Raw genomic sequence first — 21,816 nt, forward strand, 5'->3', positions numbered from 1 at the left:
TCCATTCACCATGTCATGTGAACTTTTTGGGTGTCCGAAGGTCATCCGCTTTTTATAAACATAAAACTTCTCCTCTTACGACTACTCTGCCTACTCATTTACGCTCGTTCTGTTCAGTATTTGTTGATGATATTTCTATTGAATTGAAAATATGTGTCGATTTTTCCTGAACCTTCCAATCATTCTATTTCGAAACTCCAACAGTTGACGTTGTTTTTGCATGACTCATCGTATTGTTTCCTAGGCGTAGACTGTTACAAAATGTTCCAGGCACTATGACCAAAAGTTTGCTTCTTTGACTTCACAGTTTTATCATCCAAGTTTGTTTAGGGCGTTGATAGGCTGAAAGTGTGTATTGCGGAAGAAATTTGTTGATTGCCGAAAGAAAATAACTTCTTGCTTCATGATCAGCTGATCTAGATAGTGAAAAGGAACTGACCCGAAATTCGAGACAAGATTCTCAAAATATTTCAAAATTTTCTGTTTCTTATCAGTGAGAGACTCTAGAAATGAGCGTTCCAATTTATTAACTTTCATTCCACATACCTGCGGATTCTCAATCGAAATTCTTAGTTTTCATCGTTCGCACTCGATTTCTTTTATTCACCATCCTGATGTTTTTTCTCTCATTTTCTCCTCATTTACTTCCTGACTGTTGAGTGCCGTTGTGAGATAGTGAGGTAGTGTATAGTTTACAACCGGAGATGCCCCCTGGAGAAAAAAGTGGATTAGAGAGTGATGGAATCACAGACACAGACATGTCGACAGATATATACAGCTGCTACTGGTCAAATCGGAGGAAGAAAACCAAGCATCAACCCCCTTCTTCTTTCTCTTTCTTCATCTGGTCATTTCTATCTCCGGAATATAATTTCCTAATGAGTATACTGTCTCATTCGGGTTTCGTTATGTCTCTTTACTTCTAATTCTATCTGATTCTTTTTCTCTCTTCTCGAAGAGAGATAGGTGATCAGAGAGAAGAAGATGAGAAAATGTGACATTGACTCCTGTCCGCCGTTTCTTGTCATTTCATCAGAACCTTGTCTCTTCAAGGCTGTTTTAAACTCCTTCTTTTGTCTTTTTGTTTCAATTTTTATTAGGTAAAAGGGTCATCACATGATTTTGCTAATTATTTTTTCGAATCGGGAGATCGTTCACATTACGTTTTATACATTCTCGAACCTTTTGCTCTTTTCCAAATTTGAGTTCTCTGGAACCCAAATGACTTGATTCAACAACTCTCTTCCGATTTCAATCTTATCATTCGCTCTTCTTCTCATTAATTTTTTGTTCTACGTCTATAGTATAGTCTTTTAGTGTTTTATCAGGCCATTCTTAATTTAAAGCATTTTTGCTTCAATCGAAAAAAAAACTTAAAACCGTCCTGAAACTGTTTTTGTCCTTTCCTCCACCCACTTCTTTTCATCATTTCCTTTTCAATTTATCATGAGAAATTGTTGCGTCTTTTTGTTATGATTCAAGCCCTTTTCAACATTCCTTCGTCATTCTTCTCTCTGTTCTTCAGTCTTCAGATGGTTTTTCATCCTTTTTTTGTTGTTGCTTTTTCTCCTTTCAATCTGTTCTTCTTTCTAACAATCACGAATACTGTAACAATGTCTGCTCCATCTTTTCTTCTTCTTCAATTTCAGTTGTCATTTCAGTCGCCTGACAATAAAACCTTCCCCTCTTGCAAGAAATTTATCATCATGTTACTTGTTATCTCCAACATTCAAAAACGGTTTTTCTTCTTTCACCTCCCAATTTTTCCACCCTCATTCCTAATTTTTTTTGTTCAGTTCCGATTGTAGTTGTATGTATAGATAATCTGTCGCCTTTCCTTTTCTCTCGATGCATATTACCGTTTGATAAGAACAAAAAGACAGTCCGTACTCTCTTTCTCTCTTTCGATTTATCGCATTTTACCTCATTCCTACCATAATTGGTCTTTCAAATGCCTCGAGTTCCGAGTCGCAACATTTATCAGTTTTCTGTTGAAGTTTTACAATTTGTTATCAGTTTTCAATTACGGATACAAACTATAGTTTGACACTACGGTTCTAGAAAGCATAACTCAAATCTTCATTGTTGTTTTTTCTTTCTAAAAAAAAAAGGAAACATTTCCACCCACTCAGTATCATTTTCGGACACTACTCATTCCTTCCTCCATGTTTGTCCATTTATTTGCTCAATAAGCCACCGCCGATCTCGGCATCAAAGGAATGATAAAATGTGATAAGATTCACTTTGGAAACAAAGGACTGTTCATTTCATTATCCAATTGATCAGATCACCGTATAAAGTGAAAACTGATAAGAAAAAATACATCCACCAACCGATCGACGATTGATTCATTGATCTATGTACTATTCTCTTCCCTTTCCAAGCTTCTTCCCCTTCTTCTTCTCTCCCAAGCAACCAAAAAACTTGATCGACTCGACACACTAGTTTTTTTCTATCCACCTCGGCAAAGTTCAATTTCTGTCTCCCTGAGATATTTGGTTATCAAGTTATCACACCTTTCGTTCCCTCCCCCATCAGACGCGAGACTCTTTGTGCATACCATTTTGTTTACCTGTGAAATCAACAAAAAAAACTAGTTTGTAAACTAATACTGCTGGGAATAGAACAATCAGTTTGGTATCATTTGCGATAAGATCACCTGCCCATCATCATAATCATCGAACGTTGTTTCATGTGACATGTCTGTATATTAGAGACTATTATATTCAAAACCTTGTATGAAAATTGAAATCGATAGAAACACCTGTTTTTGAACAAAATAAAATGATCAGGAACTACCATTATACGAATTATGGATCGATCAATGATGGTAAGTAGTATCCTTTTCTGAGCAAAAATTATTATTATTATTATTATAGTAAGTCAATAACCGAAGACGAACAATACACATCATGTTCTTTCGTTTCATTTCGGTCTACGTCTCTTATTTTTGGTTTTTTGTCAACTTTTCAGTAAACTGTTGTTTCCACAAAGAACGCAACTTCCTTTCATATTTCTTTGCTATTGAATTATTTATCGTATTCTCTGTAACCTTTTTAAACAATTACTCCTCCTAATAAAATGGGAAACCATCGACTAAATCATGGTTTTGTGTGCAAGTGTACAGCAAAATTTTCTCTCTTATCAAAAGAAGAAACTACCGTCTCTAAAATGATCTCTTATACTCTATTTTTTTTAACATCATTTGATTTTTACCTTGACGATATGCATGTTTTCTTAAATTCTACATACACTTTTTGTCGTTGAAAATCTTTCAAGATCCGTACATTCTGTACATCTATCTCTCTGTCTGGAATACATTATTTGTATCAAAAAAGGCTCAAAAACAACATCTCTCTTCTTTTCTCGTCGAGACATCGTTTCCTTTTTCATTTGTACACACATAGGCACACGCATAAGCTCTTACTCTCTTCCTATGACATATCTAACCTATATTTGTCATTTGTCACTGATTCCGTCACCACCTTTGGTAAAATCGGTCCTCGTGCCTGGCAGAACTCTTCCTCATTTTTTTCTTTCCATTTACATAAGTCGCTCCTCCTATCTCTATTTTCGTTTTCTCTCTTCCGCTTCTTAACTTGGCGCCTATGAGACCCTGGGGAATAATTGGAATAGTGGGGAAGAATAAAAACAAAGACGCGAGCATTGGCATCTTTCCTCATACTGGCAACAAATATTTTTTAGTTGATTTCTTTTGAAATATCAAAATATTTCAAAACTTTCTCACTTTAAATCATTCATTTTTCATACTTGCCATCCTATTTTTTTCTTTTTCCAGACGAAAACGGTGAACAGGAGAAGGAGCAAGGTTCGGAAAGTGCTGCTGAGAACGTAGACAAGCAGCACGACGGTGTTCAAGACGAAGAAGAAGAAACGGACGGAGTGGCGAGCAGCCGAAACAGTCATCAGAACGAAAAGAAGAAAACTGGAGAAAAAATGGACGATGAAGATATTATTACCAGTGGTTCGTTTTCAATCATTCATGTATTTACCATAGAATACAGTACTCTCCTTTGCCTCACCTAATAAATTAGACAACGACCTTTCTGTTTTCGAAAATTTTTAGAATGTTTACTCTTAAAATTAGACGACACTTCATTCAAATCACTTCTTAAATTTCGATTACTTTTCAGCCCGATCATCAAGACGAATCTGTGGATCAGCCGCCTCCAGTTCTGATTCTGAAACGGCTGACGACGCTCCGTTGTTACCAGAAGAAGGACCATCACATGCTGTACGGTTGGATATGCCCGGTGATAAACCCGCGAGTCCACATGATCGATTCCCTAAAACACCCTTAAAAACGTTAGTGGCATTTCTCATGCTAGTGGTCGCCGCTGCTGGAAATACAATTACACTATCATGGATTCATGAACGATATCCACTGACTCCTCCTCTCCCGGATATCGTATTCGAACTGACGACGAAAATTCCATGGGGACTCAGGTTATGTGAGAATCTAATGATAGGATCGTTTGTATCTCTTCTTATTCTCATTCTATTCCATAGGTGTGTTTTTTTCTCATTTCTTCCCCGAACTTTTCGTATTAAAAAATTCAGGCATCGATGGATCGTTCTCCGGCGGCTCTGTTTTATCGGGTCAATTCTTTATGGTATGAGATGTATCACAATGATGGTGACACCAGTGCCGAAAGCCGATGAAGATTTCCAATGCTCACCACGTCTTGGTGAAAATGCAACATTCTCATTAATTGTGATGCGTGGAATCTGGAGTATGTTTGGACTCGGACTCAATTTGTTCGATGATCAAAAAGTGACTCTTTGTGGTGACTACATCTACAGTGGACATACTCTTGTTCTTGTGGTGTCAGCACTTTTCATCGGAGAATGTAAGTTTTACTTTCAGAAATGTGTAACATTCTCAAAAATCTTTAGATTCCCCACGACGATTCTACATTCTTCATTGGCTTTCGTGGCTCGTCTGTGCTGTTGGTGTGGTCTTTCTAGTTCTTTCTCATGGACATTACACAATTGATGTGATTCTATCGTATTTCGCATGTACACGAGTGTTCTGGGCGTATCATACACAAGCCGCCCATCCTTCAATAAGGGTAAGTATCATACATTAAAGCGAAATTGTTGATTATCAAGAAAGTTATTTTCTTCCAGCTATCCGTACAAAACCATCAAGCAAAAGAGTTTTGGTTTCCAATGCTTCGGTGGTTCGAAGGAGACATCCGACGTCCGGTACCACGAAGATTCGACTGTCCCATTTCATATTCACAAGTCTGTAGTGCCTTTCGGCGAGTACGACCGCGTGGAAGCCGAACTGGAAGTGCCAGACCCGCATTCGAATGATTACTACTCTCATTATGTTTGTACATTTTCCAATTCCCTTCTCATTTTTCTGTGAAGCTAGTTTTCCCTGCTGCCAGTAGACTTTTTCAAATTCCCTTGGTTTTTCTCCTTCCACCCCGATGATGTTCCGGGTGCTGTTCTTCCATGTTTTACCACAAAATCACTCCAAATGTACCATGTCTTTGCCAAAAAACGCCCGTCAGCGCCTCAATATTATTGACATTACAACTGCTCCGCCGCCTTTTTTATGGGTTTAATACGAAATTTCTTGCCTTTTAAACGGCTTCGTTCCTTTGCGTTTTCTTCATTATCATTTTACTTCCAAATTTTGAAGTTTCCCCTTTTCCCAATCCCACCGCAGACCCAAATCGATTTCGTTGTATTGAAAATACGGGTGATTTTCTCACTCATTCTTTGTCCTCTTTCTAGTATTTTTGTCTTACGTAGCGTTTTTCTCTTGTCAGACACCTCATTCTTCTCGCTTTTTGAAAAATACACTGTTTCTTTTAATTAAAAACCCAAAATAAAACAATAATATTTCATTGACCGGTTCAGAAAAAAAATTCACAGAGGTCAGGAAATGTAATGACAAAAGTTCAGAATTTCGATAAAACTATAAATGTAACCTAATCTAACGGTTCAATAATAGATGACTTGAATCCTCGAGAAAGAAGCTTCCATTCTTCATAGCTAAGTGACATCACACCATGGGTTGAATTTTCCTTTTCAGCCTGCTTTCTTTCTTGATCGTTTGCCCATGGTCCAGGTCTCTCTGAAAAGGAAAACATTGGATTTAATAATTCGTGGGTTAAAATCTCATTATTAGATTTCGACGAATTGAAAAACACAAAACATACTGAGAATTGGAACACCATCTTCTTCAACAAGAAACATTTCGCGATCACGCATTTGATAGGATACATAAAACATATTTTCGACCTGGAATTATTTTTGTTTGAAAAAATACCAGCAAGAAACGAACCGTCCGTGAAAAACTTTTGGGATTTGTGACGAATTCGTAGTATGACAGTTTGTCTGTCTGTCTTTTTTTGAGCTCTTTCTTGAATACACTCAGTACATGCTTGAGTTCTCTCGAAATAGATACTTCTTCGCTCTGTACATTATCAGCTTGGTTTACTTTATCGTTCACTTTGACCAGTTCCGCTTTCTCTTTCTTTCTGGATCCCTTCTCAGCCTTTTCGCGAACCTTTTTCTGCTTTTCAGCGCGATCCACATCGACAAGTTGCAGACTAAAAAGATTTTTTATGAACATTAAGCGCTAATACGAGTCATGAATACTCACATGAAATCAACATCAACGTTGAATGGATAAACTGCAGGTCTGATAATAGCTTCCCTGTGTTGTTTGGAATCTGGTAGAACACTCTTACTGAACAAATGTAGTTCACGGCCATATCGATGGAAATACCCGAGTGGTGCAGCAAAACGATGAGATTCAGCTGTAAATATTGTTTTAAATTACAAATTTGCATGTAACTAACAAATATTAGTATCTCTATACATGTCGTTGTACAGCTCATCCACTTGTTCCATATCTTCATCAACGATCCACTCGTCACACCATTCAGTTTTATCTGGCACGTAATGTTTGGCAGCAGCAGAGACTTGTTTCAGTGCAACAGAAATCTTCATTCCAACTTCAACTGGATCAATAGCGGCACTTGATCCGATTTCAAGCAGAGTTTCACGGGTCGTTTGAGCAACGAGTTCCATAAGTTCAGTATCTGTTGAGTATAATCCCGAGTTCAAAGCTTTCTGAAATTACTGTTTGACATTTCAGGTTCAATATTTGCATCTTACTCTCAAAGGTTTCGATTGTTCTTGCAATGTTGCAACAGCTAAATCGATTTTCTGAATTCTTGTTGCAACAGTTTCGGTTTTTCGAATATGAGATAGTTCGGCAATTTGCTTTTTAAGTTCTTCGGCAACTGCATGATTTTCCTTGAATTTTTCGGTAGCATTCTTTTGTGGTCGATTTCTAATTTGCTCTATTTTCTCATTGGAAACCTGGAACATACATTTAGAATAGAGCTGAGACTTCTACAGTAACCCGAGGCAGTTTCAAACTCACCACCTGTCGTAGGACTTCGTTAATCAACTTCTTCGAACTTTTGCGGCGATCTTCAGAGTTTGACATTTTCTGAAAGGAACTTCTCAGATTTAGGATCGTAGTCAAAAAAGGAGAGAAAATAAAGCTAGCAAGAAAATGCTTTTTCAGGTCTGCTTGATAGTGTCTTTCAGATTAAAAGATTTTCAAAAGCTTTGTTTCCTAAGCGGGTTCAATTTAAAAAAAATTAAAAATGAGAGTAATTACTTGAGTAAGCAAAAAATGAGGTATTGTGAGAGAAATTGCTATTTTTATTCGAAAAAAAAAACAATTTTTGAAACACTCTGCAACTTTACGTTTTGGTGTTTGCGGACCGTGGCGAATTCCAACAAAACCTCCGTGGAATTTTCTCGAAAAAGGAACACAAGCTTTGCTGCTTTTCTTATCAGTAATTTTAAGAAGTATTCATGAATGCGCAGTTTTATCTTCTAAAAATCATATTAAAGTTTTACAAATACGAATAATTAAAAGAAAACAGAATGTAATGATCTATTCGCGATAGTTTTCCTCGTTAAGCACTTTAACCAATCAGATTGTGCAATATTTCTCATTTTTTGTGATCTTATATAAACGTAACTTAATTCTGTTTGTTTTCAGAACTCTCACACTTCCTTCTCTCCACTCCAACTTCAAAATGTCCAAGTACGGCTGCCCAGCTTCCGACACCGACCCAAACACTGTCACCATGATCACAAAGCGTGGGCCTGTTAACAAAACGTTGAAGTCCGCTTCACAACTGAATGCTGCCCAGCGTGCAGGAGTTGAAATCTCAACGGAGAAGAAGACTATGTCAGGTGGAAATCGCCAACATTCCGCTAACAAAAACACCCTCCGACTTGACGAGGAAACTGAAGAGCTTCACCATGAGAAAGTCACCTTGTCACTCGGAAAAGTAATGCAACAAGCTCGAGCTACCAAAGGATGGACGCAAAAGGACCTCTCGACGGTATATACAATTTTTGAATTAAAAAGTACTTGTCTTATTTCAGCAAATCAATGAGAAGCCACAAGTAGTCGGAGAATACGAAAGCGGTAAAGCGGTCCCAAATCAGCAGATTCTCGCCAAGATGGAACGTGCTCTTGGGGTCAAACTACGAGGAAAGGACATCGGAAAGCCGTTCACAACAAAACCAGCAGCCGCTGCTAAGAAGTGAATCGTTGATGTTTCCGTTTAACTATCACAACTCCTGGTGTTCCCTTATCCTGTCTATTTCTCTCATCAGACCCAAAAATTCCCTTTCCGACCTCCGCGTCTCCTGTTTCATTGGGTATCTCGTCTTCTCTCGCCTCTCTTACCCATGCCCGTCTTGGTTTTGTTAGAGTTTTTGACTTGTTGTTAATTTTTGTATTTATTAAGTGAAACCTTTTATTGTACATGGCACAGGAGAATCTGAAATAAATTATACTTTTTAGGGGCCAAAAATGCTATATTCTCGAACGGTTTCATGTGGTTCAAATAGTTTACTAACGTTTCTAAATCGTTTTTTATTATACTTACAAACACGCTGTTCTCACGATTTCAATATTGGTTTTCAGGGTTCCGCCGACCCGGAAACTATGGGTCTCGACCAGTTAGTAGATTCCATAACGCCGTATAACATAAGGCCTATAGCAAGTCATCTTTATGTGCCTCCATTCGCCGGTAATTTTTGAGTTTAATTAATTGAATCAATTATTCTGCGACTTTTTCAGTTGTCACTGCTATCTGGACGTATGTCTGGTTCAACAACTTTGGATATGACGAGTATTATGAACTTGGAATGCTCGGTTATGCCGTCATTTTTGTGCTACTATGTCTCGTTTTACTTTTCTGTCACTGGTTGATGCCTGTTCGATGCTTCTTCATGTGCTCCAAGCAAAAAGACGTTCAGAAATCATCACACGTCTGTGTGGAGCCTACACAAAATAATGGATGGCCAGAACTAGTTCCACTGATGAGAACAAAAGTAAGAAACTCGATCGATAGCAGCAACTGATCTTGAATATTTTTTAAATCAAGTTACTTCAACTTATTGTAGCCGCATGAACTGAATTTTTTCAGCGCGATCAGCAGACAAAACTGTGGTTCGAGTTTCAACGAGTTCATTATACATGGGAAGATGAGAGTCAGAGTTTCCAAACTAAAGTATTGGATACCTCTAAATCTATGGAGTTTTTCCAAAAATCTCATGGATTTGATACTGAAGATCAAGTTAAAGAAGCAAAATATCTATTGGGAGATAACAAAACGGAAATGGTTGTTCCTCAATTCTTGGAGATGTTCATCGAAAGAGCTACTGCACCATTTTTCGTCTTCCAAGTTTTCTGCGTTGGATTATGGTGCCTCGAAGATATGTGGTATTATTCACTTTTCACCCTTTTCATGTTGATGACTTTCGAAGCAACTCTTGTCAAGCAGCAAATGAAGAATATGGCCGAAATACGTAATATGGGAAATAAAACGTATATGATCAATGTTCTGCGCGGTAAAAAATGGCAAAAAATCAAAACCGAAGAGCTCGTAGCTGGAGACATTGTTTCTATTGGAAGAGGTGGTGAAGATGAATGCGTTCCATGTGATCTATTGCTTTTACGAGGACCTTGTATTGTTGATGAATCGATGCTGACCGGAGAAAGTGTACCACAAATGAAAGAGCCGATTGAAGATGTTGAGAAATGTAAAATGTTCGATATTGATACGGATAGTAGACTTCACGTTATTTTCGGAGGAACCAAAGTTGTACAGCATACAGCTCCTGGAAAAGCTGCTGATGGAATGGTAAGTTTTGATTTTCAAAACTTTCAAAATGCCTAATTTTTAAAATAATGATTGTAAATGTTTAAGGTGAAATCTCCTGATGGGAACTGTATATGTTACGTCATCCGTACCGGTTTCAACACATCGCAAGGAAAACTTCTCCGTACAATCATGTTCGGCGTTAAGAAAGCAACTGCTAACAATTTGGAAACATTTTGCTTCATCCTCTTCCTTCTTATCTTCGCAATTGCAGCTGCTGCATATCTTTGGATTAAAGGATCAATTGATGAAACTAGAAGTAAATACAAGTTATTCCTTGAGTGTACTCTCATCTTGACTTCTGTCATTCCGCCCGAGCTTCCTATTGAATTATCTCTAGCCGTCAATTCATCACTGATGGCTCTTCAAAAGCTTGGAATTTTCTGTACAGAGCCATTCAGAATTCCATTTGCCGGAAAAGTTGATATTTGTTGTTTCGATAAGACTGGAACTTTAACAACTGACAATTTAGTCGTTGAAGGAGTTGCTCTGAATAATGAGAAAGAAGGAATGATTCGAAAAGTTGAAGATCTCCCCCTCGAAAGTCTTCAAGTTCTTGCATCGTGTCATAGTCTCGTTCGATTTGATGATGATCTTGTCGGTGATCCACTTGAGAAAGCTTGTCTTTCTTGGTGTGATTGGAGTCTGACAAAAGGAGATGCTGTTATGCCACCGAAGACTTCAAAAGGAATCACTGGAATAAAAATCTTCCACCGATACCATTTTTCATCGGCTTTGAAGCGAATGACCGTCGTTGCTGGATACCAAGCATCAGGCTCTTCTGATACCGTATTCATCGCAGCTGTAAAAGGCGCCCCCGAAGTGCTTAGAAATATGGTGAGTAATTTTTTAGAATCATCTTTATAGAAAAAATAACCACACACTTCCAGTATACGAATCTTCCTGATGATTATGATGCAGCTTACACTCGTCTCACCAGACAAGGAGCACGTGTTCTCGCTATGGGAATTCGGAAACTCGGTGAAACTCGAGTTGGTGAACTACGTGATAAAAAACGAGAGAGCTTCGAGAATGATCTTGTCTTTGCCGGTTTCGTAGTGATTTCATGTCCTCTGAAAAGTGATACCAAATCCATGATCCGAGAAATCATAGATAGTTCCCATGCTGTTGTTATGATTACCGGAGACAATCCATTGACAGCCTGTCATGTTGCAAATGTACTCAAATTCACTAAAAAGTCGTTGCCAACCCTGGTCCTTGATGAACCGGAGGATGGCGTGAATTGGGTCTGGAAATCGGTCGATGGTCTTATTGAGCTACCCTTGAAGCCTAAAACTATCAACAAAATGGAAAGAATAGCATTTTTCAAATCACACGAGTTTTGTCTTACTGGATCTGCATTCCACCATTTGGTACACAATGAACACACTTTCCTCAGAGAATTAGTTCTACATGTCAAAGTTTTTGCCCGAATGGCTCCGAAGCAAAAGGAAAGAGTTATCAATGAATTGAAATCTTTGGGGAAAGTTACTCTGATGTGTGGCGACGGCACCAACGACGTTGGCGCGTTGAAACATTCAAATGTTGGTGTCGCACTGCTTACCAATCCCTATGACGCCGAAAAAGCTGCGGAAAAAGAAAAGGAAAGAAAGGCAAAGATTGAAGAAGCTAAATCATTGGTTCGTGGAGGAGCTACGATTCCTCCTCGTCCAAATGCTCCTGGTGCACCTGCTGTTCCCAACACATCTCGTCGTGATGCTCCTCCTGGTGCTCGCGCGCGGACAGCTCCGTCGCCGATGGCCAACAACCCAGCTCAAGCTCGCCTGGAAAGTCTTATGAAAGAATTAGAAGATGAAGAAAAAGCTCTAGTGATAAAATTGGGAGATGCTTCTATCGCAGCACCATTCACTAGCAAATACACGTCTATCGCTTCAAGTGAGAATATTTTAATATATTTTGTCTTTAAACAGGTCTTCAATTGAATTTTCATGTTTCAGTCTGTCACGTCATCAAACAAGGTCGTTGTACTCTCGTCACCACTCTTCAAATGTTCAAAATCTTAGCACTCAATGCTCTTGTCTCTGCCTACTCCCTCTCTGCTCTTTATCTGGACGGTGTCAAATTCAGCGATACTCAAGCTACTGTTCAAGGCCTCTTACTGGCTGCTTGTTTCCTCTTCATTTCAAAGTCTAAGGTAATAAAAAAAACAAAAGAGAAAACTAATCAGTTGAACAAACTTTATTTAGCCACTGAAAACTCTGTCTCGCCAACGACCTATGGCTAACATCTTCAACGCGTATACTCTCCTGACTGTAACACTTCAATTTGTTGTTCACTTCTCCTGTCTCCTTTACATTGTTGGGCTGGCACATGAAGCGGATCCAAAGTGAGTTAAAATTTTCAGTTCTATTAGCACTATACGCTTCTTACAACCGCGCTCTACCGAAATCGAAGGAAATAGCGCGTCATATTGAGAGACTGAGAGAAAAAGAGATATTTTTCAATGGAATTTCAGTGGAGCGCAGTTGTAAGAACTGTGCCAAGCTATTATGCGTACAAGTCTATTCATACAAGTCTCTTACTGAATTCCTACTCGCTTGCCTGCCGGCCCGCTCGCCAGACTAATATAAAACACACTCTCCGTCTCCCGCCGACATTGCACTGTGGTCGAGTGGTTAGCGCACTCGACTGCCAGCTATCTCTCGCTAGTTCGTCCCCGCGTAGTTGATTTAGAATGGCGGATAGGAACCAGGTCATGTTTGTATGTGATTTGGGCCGACATCCCCGCCGAAAGCAATTCGTGAAGAACTAAGGTCGCTTCTGGATGGATTTGCCACCGGGTGCACACCTTCTTCATGTACAGTTTTGTTTTTTTCAGGGATGGTCCAACAGATCTTGAAGCGAAGTTTACACCGAACATTTTGAACACAACTGTATACATCATTTCGATGGCTCTCCAAGTTTGCACGTTTGCTGTCAATTATCGAGGAAGACCATTCATGGAGTCCCTTTTCGAGAACAAGGCTATGCTGTACAGTATCATGTTCTCTGGTGGAGCTGTTTTTACACTTGCAAGCGGTCAAGCCACAGATCTTATGAATCAATTCGAACTTGTCACGCTTCCCGAAACTGTGAGTTTAAAAAATCAGGATTATCCTTTGAATTCCGCTCTCCGATTCGCAAGTTTCAATATAATTAATGAAGAAATTGTTCATTAAAATTACTTTTTACAGCTCCGTAACGCTCTTCTGATGTGCGTCTCGGCAGATCTTGTCCTATGTTACATTATTGATCGTGGACTCAACTTCTTCCTCGGAGATATGTTTTAAACAATTCATTATTTATCACTTCCGCCTCGACATTCCCCTTCTTTCGAAAATACATATTTTTGCCATCATCGTTTTCTTTTTAATTTATTGAATCATGGTCTTTTTTGGTTGTATCTTCGCTTTCTTGTTTTTGGAGCTCTCTTCTATACCATTTCACCAAAGCTGTCGACAATGAAATTTAGTCAATTTTCTATTTCAGAGCATAATTTTTCTGTGATATATCGTTTGCTTAGATAAACTCGTTTTTCTTTAATGTTCTCCCTGTTCTATTGATACAGCAAAAGCAGAGCTAATCGGGAAAAATGTGATATCTTTATTGCACTTTTTCAAGGTAGGTAGATTTATTGAGTTTATAATTCACGAACATTTAACAATTTTTCAACGAACAATAAAATTATAACGAAGCTTAACGTGCTTTGCTGACCCGATAAGCCAATCCAGCATATCCAATTGTGTAGAAAACAATTATGAAGGCAGACATAATTACTAGATCGGGATAAAACATTTCCGCTCGGAATGATAGCTGTGACAACACCGAATCTCGTTTCTGTAAATTTTACATTTTAGAAAGCGGCGTTCTTGAAAATGGGTGACATACCGCATCTGTCCAAATAGTCGTATTTGGTTCATTGACACTACTCCATTGGTTGATTGCGAAAGCCTCGAATCCATATCTGAAAATTAATCAGCTAGATTTGGAGAGTTCTGTAATAACACGATAAACTGAATACCTGAACCATGACAGATATTGAATCCATGAGATATACGAAGGCAGTGCACCGACATTGGCGTAGAGACCACCAGTTAATGAGAGAAGAGTTAGCATTGGACCGGCAGTAGACATTGCAATCTACAAAAATATGTTATTTAAGATTGAGTAAAAATGTTGGTTGGTACCGGAAGAGATGGTGAAATGCATGACAACATTATTCCACATGCTGATGAAGATTGCTCAATGAGGAATGCAATAAGGCATGCGAAGAGGACCTCAATATATATTGAATTTCACTTCACTCTACTGTTTTCAGTTACCTGCGTAAGTGAGTTTGAGAAACCAACGAGCCAATACGAAACGAGAAGCATGATGAGTCCATCAGCAGTGAAAAGAGGAAGATATGAGAGACAACGAGCCACATAATACGAGAAAACTGAATAAAGGCCATCGTGATATTCACGGGAAACGAGTGGAAAATCAGTTGGAAGGAAGTTCAGAATTCCGAAGATAGTTGAGTAGGTCAGTTCACAAACCAGATAGAACAACGCTCCATTTAGATTTGAGATTCCAATTGATGTCAGTGGACTCTGAAGTTTTGAAAAAATTGTTATTTCTTAGTAAACTATCTATTAAAGACTCACTTGAAGATACAGCAATCCAATAAATAATCCCATAATACTTTTTTGAATCACTTTTGCTCTTGTTAATGATGGATTCCTCCACGTGTCAATTGCTGATCTTTCAAGAAGTGCTCCGATCTGTGTCGCTATTCCAGTCTTCTTACGTTCCGATGGTCTTTGTCCTTCTTCGGTTTTCTCAACTCCAATTTTCAATGTGCGACCGTATGAACTAAAATTGTTTGATTATGTTAGAGTTGGAAAATGTATTTTCAGAATACTGACCTATTTTGGAATTTTGTACAAATCACTTCGATTCTCTGTCGACATTTATCTTCTTCATTCGGCATAACTGCAAGAGTGTGAATGATCAAATCAGCTGGATTGAAATTTCGTGGGCACGCGAAACCAGCGTCTTCGAAGAACTGAAAATAGAAAATAATTACAGTTTCGTCATTTGACCGGAAACCTGGATAGCATCTCTGGGTGATCCCAAGAAAGCAGTTTTTCCTCCAGCCATAAACATGACTCTATCGAACATCAAGTAAAGTTGAGATGACGGCTGATGAATTGTGCAAATGACAGTTCTCCCCGATTTCGCCAGATTAGAAAGGACTTGAACAACACTTTCAGCCATAAACGAATCAAGTCCAGTTGTCGGCTCATCGCAGAAAAGAACTGAAGGATTTGAAAGAAGCTCGCAAGCAAAGGTCAAACGACGCATTTCACCACCTAAAAAAACAACTGAAGATATAATTCAAATATTCATTTCGAACCAGAAATTCCTTTTTGTCCTCCAATTGCTCCGATTCTTGTGTTTTGACATTTATAAAGTCCCAGTTGAGCCATCACGTTTCCAACGCGACGTCTCCTTTTATCGGCGTCTCCATTGACACGAAGTTTGGCCTGGTAGGTTTTTACTTTTATAATCATTCATCTGAATATCTAGCTCACCTGTATATTCAAATACTCTTTGACAGTGAGCGTTCCAACAAAAAGTTCGTCCTGTTGAGCATATCCCGATATGGCAGTGATTCCTCGTCCCAGCTGTAAGTTCTTTGCAGGCGTGGACACATTAAGTTCTCAGAAAGTTACCTCGTGACCGTTCACTTTTACGCTTCCGCTTGTGCTAAGACCCTTCAGATTACGAGAAAGAAGCATATTGAGCAATGTTGTTTTTCCAGCACCACTGAAAACAGAAAATTATTTCAAGAACTCGTTAGGTGATTGAACCTCGCTCCCATTAACGCAAGCAACTGTCCCGGTTTGGCGATTCCTGAAACATTCTCCAGAATTTGTTTTCCAGATTTTTGAGCTTGAATTCTGTACAAAATGATATGAACTTCGTGATTATGTGTACAACTCACGAGATATTATGCCATGTCAGAGTCACTGGATCAACAGCTTCCAGAGCTGAAATCATCGATGGTGCTGCTCCATATTCGGATTGTCCGACGGACAGGAGACTGCATGTCTCTGTCGTCATTAATATCTGAAATTTAATATGAATGGAACTATTCAAACATTTTCTGAAAAAGATTTGGTAAACAAAATTGCGCAAAACAATCAGTAGCTGTTTTAAAGGCGCATCGAACAATATCTCGACCAGGTCTCAAGCGGAGTACCGTAGACAAAACTTTTTAGATATTGACAGAAAATAAAAATTATGTAAAACCTGACAAAAATCAATATTTATCAAGTAAACAGTGGTTGATTTGAACGCAATAATATTTGGGTCTGATGGGAAAACGAAATATTAGTTGTTAACAACGATAAGAGTAGAGGCAGACAATTATAGATGAGCACACAACAGCGTGCACGTAGTAGGTGATAAGATAGTTATCTGCATGACCTTCTTTTTGACCCTACTCTTTCATGATCTATGTTATTGATCTGGAAGCTGAAACTGCATCTGAAATACTATGAGACAAAGAAGTCAGAATTCTGCAAATTATTTGAACCGATTGATATTTGATGTCGTTGTCACCGCCTTCCTGTTTCAATTCATTCAGTTGTTTTTCGAAAAACCAAAAAAGCACTTTCTCTCTTTACACAACGAATTTCAGAATACCCTTTCTGGTTGGCTGAAATTTGATACATGCGTCACACATGCGCCTTCTCGTCGAGTGGAAGAAGCAAGAAGGAGATGCATAGGGCGTCAAAAAGGCAATGTTCTAATTGATTTCCGCTCATTCTTTTTCTATTTATTTTTTGGTTCTCTATAACAAGTTTGGAGAAATTGAGCATGTGGTTTCAGGGAAATCTTGAATCTTGGTATGAAAAAGATTTCATTATTGCTTATAGGTATGTAAGCTTCTTGGAGATACTGTACTCAACATTCAACAGTTTTCGTAAATTGGTAGAATCTACTTCATTGTTTCCAGGCTTCCGCATTAGAAGTTTCATTTATTGTGGTCTTCTATTTCTTGATGAAAACATCATCATCATCTTATGAAATTGTTTGCTCAAGCACTCGCATCAGTTCAGGATTAAAATATAGAATTGCTTCATCTTCTCGTTCCTGCCCGAGGGGATTTTCCTTCTAAAATTGAAGTATTTTTCCCGTTTTCTCTCCGCCCCTTTTCTCCAGAAACTTCTTTACGTCTTCATAGATCTTTTCCATTTCCACGTATTTCTATACTCATCACGACGACGACGCCTTCTCATTTATCCACGTCTTCATCGTATTCAGAATACATGTCGTCGTCGTTCTCAACTGATTTCGACGCATCAAACATGTTGAAACCATCTAGTTCTCAGATGTTTGGTCCGATTGATATCCATTTGCCACGTAAAGATTCGAGACATCACCATCATCTTCGGAATCTTCGAGCAAGGTTGGCACCCGAGAGACTTTGTTTTGGTACAATGAAACCACAGACTGCTGCGTATTTGATTTGTATTGCAGCACTTCATGAAATCACATTTGGTCAGTTTCTTTCCAATTAGTTTAAGAAAGGGTTAGATAACAGATATTTTCAAATGGGAGAATTTGACAACTATTGTTGTTAGTGTCTCTGCCCTCTACTATACCCATTTAAAATATAGAAAGACTTTGTAAGTTTTTTTTCATTCTTTACAAAACAAACAGTTAATACCACTCTGAGAATATTCAGTGTTCTTAAAATGTGAGCAAAAATTCCGCAACTTCGTTACTTATACCTCACATAGTGAAATGAGATCATTTGTTTTATCACACTCCTCAATTTGAAATTCTTCACAACGTAAGAAGACGTGATATATTTTGAGTCTAAAGACATGCTACATTTCAAATGAGTTTTCATTTTGGAAACCAACAATTCACATGATATTTTATACCAATTCTCATCATCTATGATCTACTAAAGTTTTAATATTTCAAAGTGTAATCTCAGTTTTCTAAGTTCAAAATCATTTATAAATGGAAGAGTCTTCGTTATATGACGCCATCAAAGTACCATCTTGGTTCACTGAAAATTCATGTATTGAACCTTCAGTCTCATTTGTGGTCACTCAGTCAGTTTTTATTATTAAAAACAACATCAGATCATCCGAAGGAAAACCCAGATTACAAAACAGTTTACAAAAAGAAAATACTGGTCACTTTCTCTATGATATAGAAATAAAAAACTGTTGGTTCTCTCAAATCAACTTCAGTTTTTGCAGGGACAATTCTGGTGTTCGCAAGTGATTACGGAGAGAAAGAGAGTTGGTATCACAGTGCTCAATGGCTCGTTATTCTGACATGTCGTCTTCTACAGTATCCCTCTTGTCTAATTGCTCTCTTTGGGATCAGGAACAACAATCCAGCATTCATTGTCCCATTTATGTTATCACAGGTCTGAATGGTTTCTCTCTATGACATTTAGACAGTTTCAATTATTTCAGGTATCCCTTGGAAGCTATGCAGATCTCCACACTTATATCCAAATGGTCTCAAAGTGCTCATCGTCAGCTCCACTTCCAACAACCTCTCCAATTGTTCTCATCGTTATTCCAATTTTAGTTTATGCTGGTCTTCTCATGTTTTTCATTTATAACATGTATATGGTTGTCAAATGTATTACAGTAATCCGAGGTGATAGTGGAAGAGGTTTAGATGGACCACAGCCATCTGAGAGATCAATTAATGATGATCTTTTCTTGTGAATAAATATTCAAAATCAAAATAATTTATCGTCTAATAACCCGAAAAATATCACAGATAATGTGTAAATCAAAATAAAATAATTACAAAAGTTGGTCGCCATCTCGATATTCATTTTCAGCAAGTGTGATTTTAGTTTTATTTGATTGAATCTCCGTGTCCCTTCTCGCCTGAAACCATTAAAAATTATAATTCTGAACATAAAAAAGTCAGACAGACCTCTGAAAAGTTAGTTGGATACGCAACCATTTTACTCGATGATTTCTCTTGTGGCTTCTTTTTGATCAGTCTCGATTCGTTGTTTCCTTTGAAAAGTGTAGTAATACTTGTACGGAATTGTGGATTGAACCATGAATAAATGATTGGATTGAGTACGGCAGAACACATTGCACACACGTGACAGAGGGCAAAAACACTCGAATACCATTTAGTGGTAGAAATTCCGAAAAGATCACGATATAGGTTAACAGCATTGAATGGCATCCAAGCTAGAACGAATCCGACGACCATCACAATCATCATTCTGAAAGTTAACTCTGCTATAATCTATCTCATTTCTGTTCGAAGCATTTCCAGGCGTTTTATCAAGAGATTCATATATTTTCGTTTGGGCGACGATCATATTTTCATCTGTGTCATCATCAGTCATGCATACCAAAGTGACTATCAAAGAAGGACTCTTTTGTTGTTTTTTCTTCTCCCATGGTGTTTTTCCTATTGGGAGTTCCTGGTTAGAGTCTGACTTTTCAGAAGTTGGTATTCAAAAGTGGAAAACATTGAACACAGGATTTAAAATTATGGTAATCAAGAAGCAAATAATAATTCTGATTTACGGTTTTAAGTTGTCCGCTGTTGTGATTTTCAGAATAAAAGTGGAAAAAACGAACCGATTCGCTCGAGTCTTTCGATTGACAAGTTTTTCTTCAGATTCTGGTCGAATATTGTGTCCTCTTCTTCTCTCTAATTGATCTGACATCACTTGACTGATCATCCAATAACAAATTGAACTTATTAATGCTGGAATTCCGAATTGAAGTACCAATACCGATAGGCCATAAGCCCTCCGAATTCCAGATCGTCCAGTGTCTGGATTGAAGTCAGGCCTGAAAGAAAAGCGAATAATTGGGGTAATTATGTGGGAGAGAGAAAGCAAGATAATTGGTCAAATCAATGAAGTGACGCACCAATTTTCTTCGCAGAATGTGCCACAAATGCCGTCGTAGACTGCAATATCGCTGTAGATTCCAACTGGAAGAGCCAATGAGTAACCGAGAAGCCAAATACAGAAGACAATGAATACGGCACGAGGGAAGTTTACTATCTGCAAAACGTTATTGAATTTCGGAAAATTAATTATTTTCCTATAAATATTTATTAGTTAGAAAAAAACTTTTTTCCTTGTTAGAAGAAAGATTTTGCTCAAATCAATTTTCAGAGAAGGGGTCATACTTGGAATATATTATGAAAACATGGTAAACAGAAAGAACAGAAAAAGGGGAAAACATGCGAACCGAGTTTCCAAAGCTCATCAAATTTTGTCAGACAAAAACGAAGAAAAAGTAAAAGTAAGTTACTTTCAGATGGTCTTTTCGTTTTTCTTTTCGATAATTTTACCTCTTCATTCGGCCGAAGTATCAGAACACATCTATCCAATGCAATGACTGTGAGAGTGAATGATGACACAAAGATGGTTCCTCCCTGAAATCAGGAATGAATCGTCATAACTTTGGGTTTTCAGAATCAAACTACTAAATACTCTATGTCTAGACACTGAAAATTCATTAAAATCTCACCTGGAATACTCCAATCAATTTACAAAATATGGCTGGAAACACCCAAACTCTGGAGAATATCGAAATCGCGGTGATCGGAAGAGAGAAGAGACACATTAGGAGATCGGATCCAGCAAGACATCCAACGAAAACAGTTCTGACTGATAGTGATACCTGAAAGTACTTTATGAGGAGAGATCTTTCAGATGACGTATGGGAAGAGATAATTGATTGTACTCCCAATTAATGAATTCAAAAGATGTTTGATTCATCAGAGGAAACCGGGTGAATGGGTGGGAAGAGAGAAAACCGGAAATTTGAGTAAAAGAAATCCAAAAACAAGCTTTTGAGCTGGATGAAGGGACGGACGCCACAAATTAAATGAGTAACCCCTCTTTTCTGATTCAGAAAGAAATAATAAGAATAAGAAAAAAAACCGTTTGGGAGTTCTGGGGATGAGATGAGGTGACCCGCCGAAAAAGGTTCTAGTGATGATGAATAATGCCAATTCTGGAAATCCTTATGACCTCATAACGAGTTTTCTTTGGAAATTCACCCAAACAAAGGTAATCTATTTGGAATAAAGATTGCATTGTTCCAATCAATTCATTACCTGATTGAATGTGAGTACATAGAGAACAAGTGTGTTTCCGACGATGGCAGCGACCCAAATAAGAAGATACAATAGGGAGAAAATTGCTCGAATCTGATTCAAATCATTGTATTCCGGCTGCCATTGTTGTACTGTCACACAGTTGTTTCGATCCTCCATAATTGATTTCTGAAAAAAAAAACTATTTGGAAAATTGAACTTCAGAAGATAAGTTAGAGGTCAATATTATAAAGATAGTACATTATAAAAATTGAGTTCAGAACTACAAGACATTAACAAAACGGGAGAATGCTAAAAAATTGACAGAAATGGCTAGAGTGATCTTCAAAAAAGGAATTGGCGTAATCAGTTTTCTGAGTATGAAAACAAAAGCATAAACCTATAAATTAGAGAATCTCTCTCACCCTCACGTGCTTATTTTCTCTGTCTAGCCGTTACA

At 38.1% G+C, this 21,816-nt stretch overlaps 7 protein-coding genes across 7 annotated transcripts; 4 read left to right on the top strand and 3 right to left on the bottom strand.

The window, feature by feature from the left end:
- Window positions 1-2,784: 2,784 nt before the first annotated feature.
- Window positions 2,785-5,340, top strand: GCK72_014164 (uncharacterized protein; the record flags this gene model as incomplete). The annotated part of the gene is made up of 6 exons (XM_053730163.1): window positions 2,785-2,830; window positions 3,800-3,985; window positions 4,155-4,530; window positions 4,582-4,871; window positions 4,918-5,093; window positions 5,152-5,340. The coding sequence occupies 6 exons, from the start codon at window positions 2,785-2,787 to the stop codon at window positions 5,338-5,340; spliced, it is 1,263 nt and encodes a 420-aa protein (XP_053584935.1).
- A 626-nt stretch (window positions 5,341-5,966) lies between these two features.
- GCK72_014165 (uncharacterized protein) lies at window positions 5,967-7,498 on the bottom strand (the record flags this gene model as incomplete). Its single annotated transcript, XM_003107720.2, has 7 exons — window positions 5,967-6,112; window positions 6,198-6,279; window positions 6,323-6,590; window positions 6,644-6,800; window positions 6,843-7,116; window positions 7,162-7,368; window positions 7,433-7,498. The coding sequence occupies 7 exons, from the start codon at window positions 7,496-7,498 to the stop codon at window positions 5,967-5,969; spliced, it is 1,200 nt and encodes a 399-aa protein (XP_003107768.2).
- A 604-nt stretch (window positions 7,499-8,102) lies between these two features.
- GCK72_014166 (uncharacterized protein) lies at window positions 8,103-8,622 on the top strand (the record flags this gene model as incomplete). Its single annotated transcript, XM_003107843.2, has 2 exons — window positions 8,103-8,414; window positions 8,458-8,622. The coding sequence occupies 2 exons, from the start codon at window positions 8,103-8,105 to the stop codon at window positions 8,620-8,622; spliced, it is 477 nt and encodes a 158-aa protein (XP_003107891.2).
- Window positions 8,623-9,025: 403 nt separating this feature from the next.
- GCK72_014167 (uncharacterized protein) lies at window positions 9,026-13,534 on the top strand (the record flags this gene model as incomplete). The annotated part of the gene is made up of 9 exons (XM_003107935.2): window positions 9,026-9,110; window positions 9,161-9,414; window positions 9,510-10,226; window positions 10,293-11,081; window positions 11,135-12,140; window positions 12,203-12,399; window positions 12,452-12,591; window positions 13,084-13,336; window positions 13,439-13,534. 9 exons carry the CDS (start codon window positions 9,026-9,028, stop codon window positions 13,532-13,534), a joined length of 3,537 nt encoding a protein of 1,178 aa, XP_003107983.2.
- A 406-nt stretch (window positions 13,535-13,940) lies between these two features.
- On the bottom strand, window positions 13,941-16,352 carry GCK72_014168 (uncharacterized protein; the record flags this gene model as incomplete). Its single annotated transcript, XM_053730164.1, has 13 exons — window positions 13,941-14,081; window positions 14,133-14,208; window positions 14,266-14,384; window positions 14,432-14,521; window positions 14,567-14,836; window positions 14,891-15,098; window positions 15,152-15,291; window positions 15,336-15,598; window positions 15,643-15,772; window positions 15,821-15,913; window positions 15,962-16,055; window positions 16,100-16,189; window positions 16,234-16,352. The coding sequence occupies 13 exons, from the start codon at window positions 16,350-16,352 to the stop codon at window positions 13,941-13,943; spliced, it is 1,833 nt and encodes a 610-aa protein (XP_053584936.1).
- Window positions 16,353-17,563: 1,211 nt separating this feature from the next.
- GCK72_014169 (uncharacterized protein) lies at window positions 17,564-18,994 on the top strand (the record flags this gene model as incomplete). Its single annotated transcript, XM_003107687.2, has 3 exons — window positions 17,564-17,795; window positions 18,512-18,684; window positions 18,734-18,994. 3 exons carry the CDS (start codon window positions 17,564-17,566, stop codon window positions 18,992-18,994), a joined length of 666 nt encoding a protein of 221 aa, XP_003107735.1.
- Window positions 18,995-19,075: 81 nt separating this feature from the next.
- GCK72_014170 (uncharacterized protein) lies at window positions 19,076-21,536 on the bottom strand (the record flags this gene model as incomplete). The annotated part of the gene is made up of 7 exons (XM_003107662.2): window positions 19,076-19,162; window positions 19,212-19,515; window positions 19,880-20,095; window positions 20,177-20,313; window positions 20,607-20,690; window positions 20,786-20,938; window positions 21,378-21,536. 7 exons carry the CDS (start codon window positions 21,534-21,536, stop codon window positions 19,076-19,078), a joined length of 1,140 nt encoding a protein of 379 aa, XP_003107710.2.
- Between the last annotated feature and the right edge of the window lie 280 nt (window positions 21,537-21,816).

Source organism: Caenorhabditis remanei, chromosome IV, assembly GCF_010183535.1.
Source record: "Caenorhabditis remanei strain PX506 chromosome IV, whole genome shotgun sequence".
NCBI lineage: Eukaryota > Metazoa > Nematoda > Chromadorea > Rhabditida > Rhabditidae > Caenorhabditis > Caenorhabditis remanei.